General features: G+C 34.0%; 1 protein-coding gene across 1 annotated transcript; it reads left to right on the top strand.

Moving 5' to 3' along the window:
- Window positions 1–3,016: 3,016 nt before the first annotated feature.
- Window positions 3,017–9,808, top strand: rgra (retinal G protein coupled receptor a). The gene is made up of 7 exons (XM_084093820.1): window positions 3,017–3,447; window positions 3,710–3,866; window positions 4,846–4,967; window positions 5,316–5,469; window positions 5,698–5,815; window positions 7,171–7,284; window positions 7,994–9,808. The coding sequence occupies exons 1-7, from the start codon at window positions 3,372–3,374 to the stop codon at window positions 8,135–8,137; spliced, it is 885 nt and encodes a 294-aa protein (XP_083949946.1). The 5' UTR covers window positions 3,017–3,371; the 3' UTR covers window positions 8,138–9,808.
- Window positions 9,809–14,881: the final 5,073 nt, after the last annotated feature.

Genomic DNA, 14,881 nt, shown 5'->3' with positions numbered 1-14,881 from the left:
TAAACAACGCTCACTCAAGCTGTATTTACCTCAATGTTCCCATATCTACTGAAGTGAGAATCCATACTTGTGTAACAAGTACTTTTGAAAGAGACATTTTGATCAATGGGTTGCTATGGCTATTCTGAATGAAAATACTGATGTCTATTAAAGTCACCAGCATGAGAGTTGTCTCTCAGACTAAGGACATCCAAAGTTGGCTATTGTTCAGTGGCGTATCCAACGGGATTTTTAAAATATTTTCCTTCATGTAATCCTGTTAGGCCTTGGATCACAGACAGCTTGTTCTTCCTAGAGCCAGTTGGTTTGTAAATACAACTATGCTTAATAGACAGAAACAATCCAATGTAAAAAAAAATAATCATAAAACATAAACCAGAAAATATCTTAACAAGCAAGCTCAAAACAGTAAACAAGAAAAGTGCAGGAAATAAACAATAATAATAGAAATCTAGAGTTTTTGGAATGAGGGCTTAATGCAAATGAGTTTCAAGGTTTTGTTTCAAGGTTTACATGTAGCTAAATCTTTCCTTGGTATAAAACTGGTCTGGTTTCCTGTAATTATTGGCCCACAAGAGTTATTTTTCACATAAGCCTATTTGTTTATGCTACTGTAGGTTTGTAAATACAACATGGTTTAAACCTTGGCACCACATCATCTGTTCTGATTAGTGCCAAGTTGTAAATATAAAACCGAATTTGTCAACTTAACTTAAGTGTTTCCAAGTGTTCTCCAAGTGTTTATTGTATTAATGTGTGGGGAATGTGTTAAAGGCATTAACATTTCCTTTAATCTCTGACTGCCTAAACCTCTCTCACACACCTACACATTATTCCCTTAAAGATCTTTTTTTTGAGTTTCACAATTAGAAAGTATAGCTTCAGCTAGAGTAAAAGCTAAAAGCTACAGTAAGTATAGTAAACCTCCTGAGAATTATGGTTCTGTACTATCCTAATCCCATATGTACTGAAAAAAAAACAAATCTGTCTTTCACAAGTTATTGAATAGAGGAGCTGTATGTGAGGAACATATGATCATAATGTGCTCACAGCTTAGATAAATCTAGTCGTAACAGTCACGGGACTGGCATTTTCAAGACCAATTATCTTTCAAAGTATGTTTTTTAGTTTTTATAAACAAAATCTTTTGATCTAAAAATGAAATATAAAACATTGCTGATCTGCGGTGTACCATAATTTGAAGAATTTTTTTCTTTTTGAAAAAAGTATTTTTAGTTACAGCTCATTAGTTAATGCACCATGATTCATGAACTAGCAATATATTTTACAGCATGTATTAATAACCTTTGTTAATGTAATACAACTACAATTATTCATTATTTTGTTAGTTCACAGTGCAACAGAAACAACTTGAGTTTAATAATGCATTAGTAAATGTAGAAATTAACATCAGCTAAGATGATTAAATGCTGTAGAAGTGTTGTTAATCATTAGTTCATGTAATGTAGTTAACTAATGTTAACAAATGAAACCTTACTGTAAATTGTTTTTCTAACATACTGTAATATGTGGAGTGCAAACTTGAGTGGAATACATTTGCTTATACAAACCTTTAAAAAATTATGTTTGCTTTAATACTGTCATATAACTTATTGTTTTCTTTTTTTAACATGTATATTATATCTCCCAGGTTTCACAACCTCATAATCTTGGCTGAGGCAATGATTGAACAATATGGGTCTTGTTTGTGAACTGTATGGTATGATAAGCCTTGAATTAGGATTTTGCCATTTCATATAGGCGATGTGACCATGGACCACAAAGCCAGTCACATGGGTCAATGTTTTTAAATTGAGATTTATACATCATCTGAAAGCTGAATAAATACGCTTTCCATTGATTTATGGTTTGTTATGATGACTATTTTTGACCAAGATACAACTATTTGAAAATCTGAGGGTGCAAAAGAATCGAAACATTGAGAAATCGCCTTTAAAGTTTTCCATTTACGTTTGCGATTGTGCTGCATTCACTCACAAAAATAAATGTTTTATATATTTACAGTAGGAAATTTACAAAATATCTTCATGGAACATGATCTTTACTTAATATCCTAATGATTTTTGCCATAAAAGAAAAATCTATAATTTTGTCCCATACAATGGGCTATTGCCACAAATATACGCGTGCGACATGTGACTGATTTTGTGATCCAGGGTCACATATGTTCTGCTCAAAAACTATATATTTTATGTGGAATTGCAGGACTTTACGTGATAAAGCACCAATGAATGTAGATTTTCAAAACAAAAAAAGTAGGTTAGTGTCTCAGTGTTACTCTTTGTAACTTGTTTTTTATTTGGCTTCCACTCAAGTATGAATAATGCAATCTGGAAACAAAGCGGCTTTTAATAGAGCAGAATTCAGAGTGGTTATTGTCTAAACAAAATATTCAAAATGTTTCTATATTTCTATAAATGTTTCGAACACAGTTTATGATTATAACTGTATACACTGTTAAAATAATAATAATAATAATAATATATATATATAGGCTATATGAAGAGTTATTGAACTTCAATATACGAGCTTGATAAAAATTATCATTCTAGAAGAAAATTTCAAATGGCACTTAGAGGCTATATATTATTGGTTTAACATAAAAAAGTAAGCAACGTGGTTGCCATGAAAAAGTTCATTGAAATTAAAAAAATTTGTTAATACAATGAAGGAGATTGGTTTAATCAAAAGAAACTCAAAATATTATGCTATCTGAATGCACAGGTTTAAATGACCCAGTGGAGGTTTAAATGACCCCCAAATTATTTCTTAGAAGAACCACTACTTTTCTATTTGTGAAGACATTGGCATTTTCTCTCTCCCTCTTGTGTCTGAAGATCTATTCAGTATCTCCAAACCGCCAATGTGACAGTCTGCATTTGAGAAAAGTCATTGTAAAAACACAGTTACTCCCATCATCCATATGCAAACCGTCAAATCCACGATTGTCAATCAGTGTCTGGAGTGACAGCTCGACGACACCTGTTGTTCAGCCAACGAACAGAACACGACACACTGAATTGACACAGGCTCAACTGGTCCACATTCAGCCCGGTCTTACCATCAGTGCGCTCAAGCGTCCGACACACAAAGGCTTATTGTGTAACTGAATGAGCGCTTTACTGATGCCCTGTGTAAATGCGTATTAGGGGTCAGTGGTAGGAGTTGTTATGTTCATTAATACATTCTTGCGCGGATTGAGGCAGAGGGAGAGCTTTACATAATTACGTTCATGCTTTTTCACGTGAAACGCTCCTTTAAAAGAAGGCTTCGTTTGAACACACTGAGGAACATCGCGCGTGCGAGCGGACTGTGATTCTGCACACTTTGGTGTCAAAATTGCGTTCAAAATGGTAACGTATCCATTACCGGAGGGATTCTCCGAGTTCGATGTGTTCTCCCTGGGATCTTGTCTGCTCGTGGAGGGTAAGCAGAATATTGTTCAGGTTAAAAAAAAAAAAAAAAAAGAGGATCGCGTGCAAACCTTACTTTGTCGCCTTGATGGGATGTGCTTCATCCGGGAATGATATAGCAAACGGTTGCAAAATCAATAGCACATAATGTTGATTTATAGATAGAACTATCTATAGGGTGCCACTTAATATATAGCCTATTACTGTTTCATAACCGCGCTGTTATGGGGGCTTGGGAAGGCTCTGATTGTTCACGTTTTCTGTGTCCTCTAAAGGTCTCCTCGGGTTCTTCCTGAATGCTGTCACCGTTGTTGCTTTTCTTAAAATAAGAGAATTACGGACCCCAAGTAATTTTCTCGTGTTCAGTCTGGCCATGGCAGATATGGGTATTTCTATGAACGCCACTGTCGCTGCCTTCTCAAGCTTTCTGAGGTGAGCACGCGCACGTTTGTGTGTTGATGATGTTGTTGTCGCCGGAACCCCTAGAGGCGATGGTGCGTCACGGATGCCAATGTGTAAATACAGCTGTGATGTAATGAGGGGTCTTTTTTTTTTTTTTTCTCGTAATAAATTACTAAAGTGCAGCTGTTAAATTAAAGGGATAGTTGGGGCTTTTTTAATTCCCTGTGGGGATGAAATGCCTTTTAATCACATCCTTGCTATAATAAATAATAGCATAATCCAGCCTAAGATGACTTGCTGGTTTTAGCTGGTCTCTCAGCCTGGTCGGGCTGGTTTGAGGGTTTTTGGCTGCCCCCAGGCATGGCCACCAAGCTGCATTACCAGCTGAGCACCAGCTCAGACTTTTTTTAAACCAGTTAAGACCATCAAACCAGGTCTGTGATTTTTTTTTTAAAGATTTTTTTGTTGTTGTTTTCCACAGGAATGGCCTGGTGAAAAATCCACATTATGCTGGTTTATAACTGGTCCAGGTAGTTCATTAGCTGGTGCAAGTTGGTAGACCATTTTAGACCAGAAACAAACCAGCTACCAGCTGTTTTTTGGAACACTGTAGCCAGCTAAAGACCAGTTTGGAACAGAAACCAGCTGTAAAACGTGATCTTAACTTAAAAAAAAAGCGAGGAATTGAAAACATTAGGTTATGTGGAATTTTCAAGTTCACATAACTTAATTTATATTTATTTTTTTCCAATTAAGCATGGTTTATTTACTTAATAATTTTAAGACAGTGGGTTTCCTCACTTTACAGTGCCATTTTCCAAAATACAAATATTTTGGATATCCAAATTTGCTGATACAAGCAAAGATGTGAACAAATATTCAAGATAGGAGAGACAAAATGTTAAAGTTTAAGAATCTGTCACTGAGAACAATACATTACAGATTACTAAATTAATTTAATCAGCTAACTTTGAGCTTTTTCTAATATGTGATCTTCTTGAAACTCCAGATACTGGCCTTATGGATCAGATGGATGCCAGAGCCATGGCTTCCAGGGCTTTATGACTGCTCTTGCCAGCATCCACTTTATTGCAGCCATTGCTTGGGACAGATACCACCAGTACTGCACAAGTGAGTAACAGGAACAGAGAACCTTAGCAAAAAAAAACAACGAGATGTCTTTTACCAAATAGGACCTGCGCTTCAATGGGATATTTGACAGTCTTTGTTCTAGTTCAGACCACGCATGTTGCAAAGACCACCAGTTGAAAGTACTTATAGTGCACATAGGCTTCACCAAAGGCCATTCTTTTCAAACTCTCAGTGAATGGCCATTTTAAATTAGTACAAATGTCAACACTGTGGACTCGGGTCTAACATTATTTGGTGTTTTAACATCAAAACCTTAAAAAAAGTTTAGGATAATTAAATAAAACAATTTAGTACACAGCACAATGTTTGATCACCTTGCATCATTAGGGACAAAGCTGCAGTGGAGTAGCGCCATCACCCTGGTGATCTTCATCTGGCTCTTCACTGCCTTCTGGTCCGCCATGCCTCTGATTGGCTGGGGAGAGTATGACTACGAGCCCCTGAGGACCTGCTGCACACTGGACTACAGCAAGGGGGATAGGTAAGATGCACAGTACATTCATAATTCACGTCATGTTATAACATACAACATTGCTCTAGTGTCACTTTCAGACCCACATTCTGACCCATATATTCAAATATGCATTCTGACCCATATTTACAAATATATGAAAGCAATATTATGGTCATGGGAACGTTTAATTTCCTTGTAAATCTGTTCACTGTGAAATAAGACCCTTGAAGGCCTATAAATATTGTCTGTCCTCAGGAACTACGTGTCTTACTTGATCCCCATGTCCATCTTCAACATGGGCATTCAGATGTTTGTCGTGCTGTCTTCCTATCAGTCCATTGATAGGAAATTCAAAAAGAGTGGGCAGGCTAAGGTAAAGTATCCTCTGCACAATATTAGAATTTGACATGTGAGACCAAAATGCGCATGAGTACAGACTATACATTTCCCCTAACATTGCATAAGACCGTTATTCACGGTCAAATAAACGTTTTGCCTGGGAGCACAAAGGAATCTCTGCAACAGCTACTGAACTGTTCTCCAGGACAGAACTATTATGTAACGCTAAAAATAGCGTGCACACCAATACCAAAGTGATAGCAGAAGAAGGGGATTTCCTTACAGACAGTTAAGACCAGCACAGAACAGGGTAATTAACGTTAACTATTAAAAACATTTGTGTTAACTGAAATAAAGCTCAAATAAATAACATTAGTATTAGAACCTAAATTAAAAACCTAAATGAAAACACTAAAATTACTAACAGGAAATAAACACAAACTAAAAATGAAATAAAAATTAAATCTCATTTGTAATATATATATTTTTAAACATGAAAATTTTGGCACATACCAAAATTACTAAAAATGAAACTAAAATAAAAAGCTAATTCAAAAAATTCTGAAACGTAACAGTATATAAATAATCCTAAAATAACATTGGCTCAGTATCACTTTAATGTAGGCCTACTACTGTATTCTACTACTGTACTACTGAACTGTATTCTAGTTTGTAAATATAGTATTGTAGGTCCTTATGTGTTTGTTAAGCCTTCGTGCCAAATTGAGCTTATTACATCAATTTTAATAAACTCTTTTTGTGTGTTGTGTTCACTTTTTGTGTTCACTAACTGATATTAATGTTAATAAAGTACTAATATCTGTTTTTTACCTTCGTAATACACTGACAACCAAAAACTGGTGGTGGTTAGTCACCTGATGAATCAAAGCTCATCACAAGCAGCTTTTCCACAAGCTGAGAAGGTGAAAACTTATATATAAAAGGTGCACTGTGTCATTCACACAAATACTAAACACCATCATGGTAATGCACATGACACTAAAATAATGCAATACACATTCATTTAACAAAATTAGATGTGACATAAAACCCTAATGTACATAACTGATTAGAAAAATTAAGAAACCGCCATTTCAACAAAAATGCATAAAATGTGAAGTGACACAAGGAATTCTGTGACTTGTTCTTTTTCACTTCCAAAAACTGTAAATTTAACAGTATTTTACTGTAAAGAGTTACACCGTATATAGTAAGGAAACTAACTGTAAACCAATTAACAGGATTTTACAGTTAAAATCACTATAATGTTTTTACAGTGTACCATGTTTGCTCATATGAACAGTAGGGTGTTTAATGGTGGATAAGTTACATCTAAGTTAAATCTGCAGCATGTGACTTTGAAATCTCCTGCTTGCTCTCTATGTGCAGTTCAACTGTAGCACTCCTCTGAAGACCATGCTGTTTTGCTGGGGCCCCTATGGTATCCTGGCTTTCTATGCTGCTGTGGAGAACGCAACCCTCGTCTCTCCTAAACTGAGAATGGTGAGGAAGTCATTGTTTTAAAAGCATATCAGACAAAGAATAGTTCACCCCAAAATGAATAATCTGTCTTCTGGGGAGCACAAAAGATGATATTTTGTAGACTGAACCTATGAAAGTGAATGGGTTCCGATACAACACTGAACCCCACTGACTTTCATCATATTAAAAACATTTAAAAAAAAAATGATTCAGTATATTCATCAAAATATGTTCTTTTGTGTTCTTCAGAAGAAAGAAAGTCATACAGGTCTGGAATGAATATAATGATATCAGATAACCAGTAAATCTCACATAAACTCATAGACTACCTTTATTTATTTGTTTAAGGAAATGAATACCTTTATTCAGCAAGGATGCATTAAATTGATCAAAAGTTACAGTAAAGACATTTATAATGTTACAAAAGAATTGTACTTAAAATGGATTGTAATTGTATAAATTATATAAACTGTAACAACTTCATAAGAAATGTTTCTTACTAAAAATTCAGCTTTGACATCACAGCGATAAATTACATTTTAAAATATATAACATTAGGAAAACATTATATTAAATTGTAATATCGCTGTTTTTTTTTTTTTATCAAATAAAATCAGCCTTGGTGAGCATAAGAGACAATAGCATAAACACATGAACTGAAAATAACGTTTCTGTTAAACTATTTTCAGCACGTGCATAAAAAGAGTCTGATTTGGATGTGTTCTTACAGATTGCACCCATTTTGGCTAAGACATCACCTACTTTCAACGTCTTTGTTTACGCCCTCGGAAACGAGAACTACAGGGGAGGAATCTGGCAGTTGCTCACTGGTCAAAAGATTGAGACTATTGCTATTGAGAACAAGTCCAAATAAACAAAGCATATGATAATAACAGTTAATGTCCTGGTGGTTTCTAATGGGCATGAAACATGCTTATTGGCTTTGTCTGCTTATGTCATCCTTGCTGTATTTATGTGGACTGTCTGTGGTCGTGAGTGTTGAGTCTTTTTGTGGTATATTTTGGTCTGTTATATTTAATATAGGGGATTTCAACATGTAATAAAATTTCTGATATTTTGACAAAGCACATAAGCTGCTCCTAATGGAAATGTTACAGAACGGGGTCCAATTTTATCCGTATCATTACAAAGCACATGTAAGAAGAGAACGTGTGGCCGTCATTCAATAAGAGTTAAGCTGCTTCCATATATGCGGTTCTGAATGGAAACACAATCAGGAATCATATGTTTTGAGGTTGCTGGTGAACTGTTCAGATTTTTGATTGTATACAGTATAACGCTGTACATCAAACAGCCTTTTTAAATGTCAAGCAAACAAAAATGTGGCGCTACTAAAAAGAATAAACAGAAATGTAATTACTTTAAGAGTTCAATACTTTTACCATTTCTACAGTATGTTCATTTTATATGTTCATGTTAGCCAAAATGCACAGTTTAGCACACAGAACATAAAGTGTACTTTATTTTCCACATAAGGAAATTACTTGCTATATGAGATAAGGTCTACATCCAGCTTATGAGACAGAATTAGGTGAGCAACATTTTCTAATCCCAGAAACAACAGTGCTTTTCATGGAAACACATTCCCATGCGCACGAGATTAGTCAAAAGAAAAAGATTATGCACGGGACTTACTGCAATTGGAAATGTTCTGACTGGTGATCCCGTTTTCACTTCTGCATATTCTGTCTCAATTTCAACACGAATCATTCTGGCATCTGAAAAAATAAAATAATTCATGCCAAATAATTTCTTTATGAAGGTATTCTGTACGCTGTTAGAAAAAATATTTTCTCAGGCAACATAAAAATGCATTTCACGTAGTATTCAAAATATTTATAGTTTCACTTACTATAGCATATAAGCCAATAGCATAATAATGACAGGTAATTCTGCAACCTAAAGGGTGAAATTGCATACAGTGTGCATATTTTTAGCTCAACAGAGTTTACTTTGCAACTTTAGAAGGCAGAATTTGAAGAATTTCATACTATAATGTAGGCCTACACAAATACAAATTTGGGACATTTTCAGAAAGACATAATTTCACACATTTGTAGTACAAATACTATTTATTTATTTAACATCTTCGTAAATACACTTGAAAAAGTATATAATATGCTTACCGATTGTGTGTTAGATAAGTAAACAGAATGTGTATAAATGATATTTCAAAATGCCTGAACAATATAGTATCAACTATTAAGGATACATATGAAAGATATACTGTACTTTTTTCTGTACCACAATGATTGTGTTAGTGACACGCTTAATAACAAATGGTTGATAAATGTTTACCCCGACGCAATATCTCTGCAGTGGTTCATGTGTCACTTGTCACGCTAGAATCAGACTAGTCTTTAAAAGCTCTTGTGTCCACTTTAAGCTTGACTTCCTCAAGTGCATTTTTCAATAACCTGTAAATAATGTGCAAAGTTGTCATGTTCAATGGATGTCTTGTCATCAACAACTGATTTGTATATCTCAGCCAAGATGCACAGTGAAATAAACATTGCTGTCTACATTATTGTGTTGTAATTGAGTTCTCCAGACCAGGCTTTAGTAAACTGGAAATTAAACAATGGGCCCTTTTCACATTTCCAGGATTCCCAGAAGCGGAAGTCGTCATAGTTGGGTAAACTCCTATAGTGGTGAACGGGAGATGACAACAAATATAATTTTTGTATATATATATATATATATATATATATATATATATATATATATATATATATATATATATATATATAGATAGATAGATAGATAGATAGATAGATAGATAGATAGATTACAGCAGTCAAAAGATAGAATGACATGACATTTGCAGTTGTATTAGTTTAGAAACACAGTAGTGTTAATTAATGTTGTGTAATTCACTGCCAGGGTAATATAACACTTCGCATTATAAATGTATATTAATATATATTTTTTTTTTATTAATATATTGATAATCTAATATGTTGATAACTGCAGAAATGTGGAAACGTGTCATCACAGTCTGTGAACAAGGTCTATTCTGCAAACTGTGACAATGTTCATTCCCAGAATTCAAAAAGCAATTAACCCTCTGGGGTCCTTCGTTTAACAGTCACAGTCAGGACCTTCGGGTCCAAATGGACCCGGAGGGCGGGATTAATATATATAAAAAAAATCATAATATTTTTTTTTTTTACTTGTTTTTTATAATATTTTTTCTTTTCTTTTTTGGTGTTTTGAGATAATTTTATGATTTATAATTAATATTTATGCAATAATTATGACCCATTTTTTCCCATTGAATATAATATAATTTTTTTTATATATATATAATTTTTATTTTATTTTTATTAAAGCTGAATTTCATTTTAGAGTCAAGCCTAGGCCTCATGAAAGCAATTTTTGAAATGAGATGGGCGGCAACTGGTGGACACACTGAGCATTTTTATCACGCAATAGCACATTTTTACCACTAGTGGATTTACAGCTCTCTGTAGAAAGGCTTGCGAATTCTAGTGATTTTTGCACATATTTGCCAATTTTTTTTCAGGTTGTTGATTTTAAAATATAATAACAGATTCTTAAAGACTATTTTTGTCTTTTTTTCATGAATAATTGCTTTTGATGAATAATTGCTTTTATTTCACACATTTCCCAAAATTAGCTTTCATTTGTGTGTGTGTGTCTGTTTTGCACTCTTGATGTTTTAGAGATTCACCCCTTCACTGTTGAGTCCTTTTTTTCTGCATCCTGGCTGATTTGTAGATTGTATGCACAAAAAAACTCTGTGTTTTCATATTTTTGACAATTTCCCATTCATTTCCTATGGGGGTCATTTTTGACCAAAGAGCAGAATTGTGACGACCACTTAGCATGCTTGGATCATGACCTCAATATTTTTTGTGTGTTCACATACCTAATACCATAAAAGTCACCTAGTTTCGTAACATTCCGATGAAGCTGTGATTTTTAAAAATTCAAAACAGATTTTTGTAATCTGAATTTATTAGTGTGTATGTGTATAAAAGTGTGTGTGTGTGTGTGTGTGTGTGTGTGTGTGTCTGTTTTGCACTCTTGATGTTTTATAGACTCACCCCTTCACTGTTGTGTGCTTTTTTTCTGGATCGTGGCTGATTTGTAGATTGTACTATTGTAGACTATTCAAATCCTGTCCCCAATTTTTTGGGGTGTTCATATACCAAATACCAACAAGGTCACCAAATTTCGGACCATTCCGATGAAGCTATGATTTTTTTAAAAATTTTATTTAAACGCTTCGGGTCCATTTGGACCCGAAGGACCCCAGAGGGTTAAATAGTATATTGGTCATTTCACATTTTTATTTAAAAAATCTTGACATGGATCAGTTTATCAAGTTGTATTTATTCCATTTAGTTTATTCTTTTCTTTTTTTTCTTTGACGTCTTAATCACAAATAGCACTGTTGATAAAGCAGATGGCTTTAGCTTCTGCATTTATTAATATTTATATTAGATTACAGAATGAAAACATGTTGCATCCTTAAGTATAAACAGTTATTGTGAAACCATTTATTTAATATGTTTTATTTATTAATATTTTAATAATCTAGCATTCAGAAATCCAGACAACAATAACAAACTAAACATACTTTACTAACAATTAATTTTGACCACTTATACTATTCATTAAATATGGGGAGGGGGTATGATTTCAGAGTAAATAAAGCATAAAAATGCTTTTAAAAATAAAATTACATTTTTTAAAAACCTTAAATCATTATTCCAGATGAAAACGTGGTGACTTCTATTAAAAAATAAAAAAAAAGCAATAAATGAGTGGAGAAAGCAGCCAAGTCACAAATCTCATAGATTAGGAATTTCTGGTATTTACAGTGGTTTTATAGAGGTAAACCAATGCATAACTCTGGCGTAATGGCATTTCACTGTCAAATGTTTTCCACACTTTTGAAATCTGTTTTCATACTTGGAATATTTGTACCAGGCAGAAAGGAAAACCTCTTTAAAACACTCCCAAAATATCAATCTCCTAAGTATCAACACGAACGGTCCACAGCTTTGTGAAATCCAAATGGAGATGATTTGAGAAAGTGAAATAATAAATCACACATGCGACGTCTCTGAGATACAAACAGTTCTCTCCAATTCTGATCTGTATTCGATTTATGACATGTAACAGATACTGACAGCAAGAGTGTCTGAGCCGCTGCACTGCAATCCAGAGTAATCAGTCACAAGCTTACGATCAGATATCCAAAGGTTCAAGAGCAGGGTGAAAGGTCAGACCAGCTGCCAGAAGCCATGCATTCATTTGTTATTTGATTAAAGAACATTTGAAGCAGATTATGCAATCATTACGCAAATGTGCATGGGAAGCAGTCTGTCATATCAACTGAATTGTCAGTTCACAAACAGTGATACTCAATTTAACATCAGTTAAAAAGCGATGAAAGCGAGATTCATTTGGCACCAAACATATTGAGATATTAGGGATTTGTGCCACTGTTCATAAACATTAAATACAATGCATGAGCAATTAACAGTAGACATAAAAGTAAAAAAAATTTTAAAAAAAAATTGGTGTTTTTTTTTAAAGAAATTGTATTTTAAAGGATTATGGACAGTGTAATCTGGATTACTGATGTGTGCGTCATTGCTCTTTAGAGAGCTCTGTGTTCTCAGTCATTTAAAGCACTAAAGTCATTTTTAACTATGTGGAATGAAAAGGGATAAATACATATCGCCTACATAACTTTTGTAGTAACTTGACCTGACCTGACTGTGAAAAACTGAATAGCAAGAATGAATTAGCATTTAAATAATCCACTAACAGTGTTGTTTTAGTATTAATATTTCTTTATTATATTTTTATTGCACCTTTTCACAGATTGGGGGGGGGGGGGGGGGGGGGGGGTATCAATAATATAAATAATCCACTGCAAAAGAATGTATTTTCGTGCTACAAAAGTCATGATATTGAAAAGTCTTCTAGCCACAGAAGTTAAATTATCACCACAGTGATAATTGTGACAAGTAACAGTGACAAGGGGTCCAGTTCCAGGTTTATATTTTGAATCTTTTGCATTTCATGAAGTATGTTTTTCCAGTAATTCTGTATTAGACCACATGACCATAAACAGTGAGTCAGAGTACCTATTGTGGTATTGCATTTGAGACAAAAAGGGGAAAAGGAATGTTAAAAGTATACAGTATCTATGATCAGAAGATATATGTAATCTATGTCAAATATTCAATTGAATTGCTTTCGTACAATTGCAGACCAATATTGTTTTAGAATGTTCCCAAACTTTGTCCCAAATATCCTCATCAATTGGAAGAAACAACTCCCCTTCCCATTATTTCCGAATTTGTATCGGTGCCCATTTGATCACATAAAAAAATATTTAAAAAAAGACTAATTGATGCTTTCCCAGATGTTTGTTTCCTCAGATATTATCACTTAATGTTGTGCTTTTTTTAATAAAATGCCTAATTTGCAAAAATTCTGACTTTTGACATTTTATCCATAATTTGTTGAATTTGGTTACCATCAGTAAATAAGTCTTTGAGCCTCACCACACCCTTGCCATACCAAGACCTGAAGTTTGCATCCATCATTCCTGGTTGAAAATCTGGATTATTTAAAATTGGGGAGAATACTGAAGTGACCCTCCAAACACCTGACTAAGTGCCATGCCTGAGTGTGTTTAAAGTAATAGGATTAGCACAACTTTCTTTAATGGCTTTAAAAATTTTAAAGAACAACAGGTCTTGTCATGGGTATTTTGACAAACTTGTTTCAATATCTGACCATACAAATGAGACATCCTTTGCTATCCAATCACAAATATAGTATTTTTTAACCCCTAAATGCATGTATCAGGTCTTTGGTGACCCGGAACGTCATTCACTACCCTCCTCATTAATTTTTTTAAAGTTAGACATCAACCTTCTTAGTAGTCCTTAATCAATTCATTATAAACAATATAACAAGGAAAAAAATCGTTTTTTTGTTGTAAAAATCGTATAGGGTTGCTATCGACCTGAAGTGGGTAACTAAATATATTTTTTTCTGCAAAACAATAATTGAATCTTTGATGACTGAATAAGTGCAATTCACATTTATTCCACAAGGTGGCAATGTCTGATACACAATGATGAAGTGGTTGCATTCATAGTTACCGCAGGCAGAAAACAAAAGAATAGGAAATATCATCAGCAAAACTTAAAATGACTCAGCAATGTACTGCAAATCAAGTACTGAATACAATCAAATATAAGTGTCACTGTCACTTGATGGTGGATCTGGTGAAGAAGCTGTCAGCAATCAAAATACTGATGTTGAAGATGCTACTTTTAAGAATATGTTTGAGTTCGCAAAAATGATCCATATGCTGAATGTACTGGGAAATGAGCTCTGACAAGGACAGTGATGATGGTATAAAATATCTGCTCAAACTGAACTCTTCCAAGCACCAAAGGTAACAAAATATGCTTTATTTTATTCTTCTGTAATTGTTACTCTAATATCAGGAGAGTTTTATATTGCGACAGGTAGAGATCCATCCATGTTAGATATAGATCCGGGTCGCTAAAGACCCGAATATGTAATAATGATTGGC

The sequence above is a fragment of the Abramis brama genome (genome assembly GCF_963993115.1).
Source record: "Abramis brama genome assembly, chromosome: 19".
NCBI lineage: Eukaryota > Metazoa > Chordata > Actinopteri > Cypriniformes > Leuciscidae > Abramis > Abramis brama.
The sequence above is the reverse complement of the archived record's forward strand: the minus strand, read 5'-3'. Positions and strand labels throughout refer to the sequence as shown.

What these genes read in the sequence shown, in the direction of transcription:
- rgra (XM_084093820.1), top strand. Translation starts at nt 3,372, where the DNA reads ATGGTAACGTATCCATTACCGGAGGGATTCTCCGAGTTCGATGTGTTC. An exon ending in ATCTTGTCTGCTCGTGGAGG is followed by an intron (nt 3,448 to 3,709) that starts GTAAGCAGAATA and finishes TGTCCTCTAAAG; the next exon opens with GTCTCCTCGGGTTCTTCCTG. An exon ending in ATACCACCAGTACTGCACAA is followed by an intron (nt 4,968 to 5,315) that starts GTGAGTAACAGG and finishes TTGCATCATTAG; the next exon opens with GGACAAAGCTGCAGTGGAGT.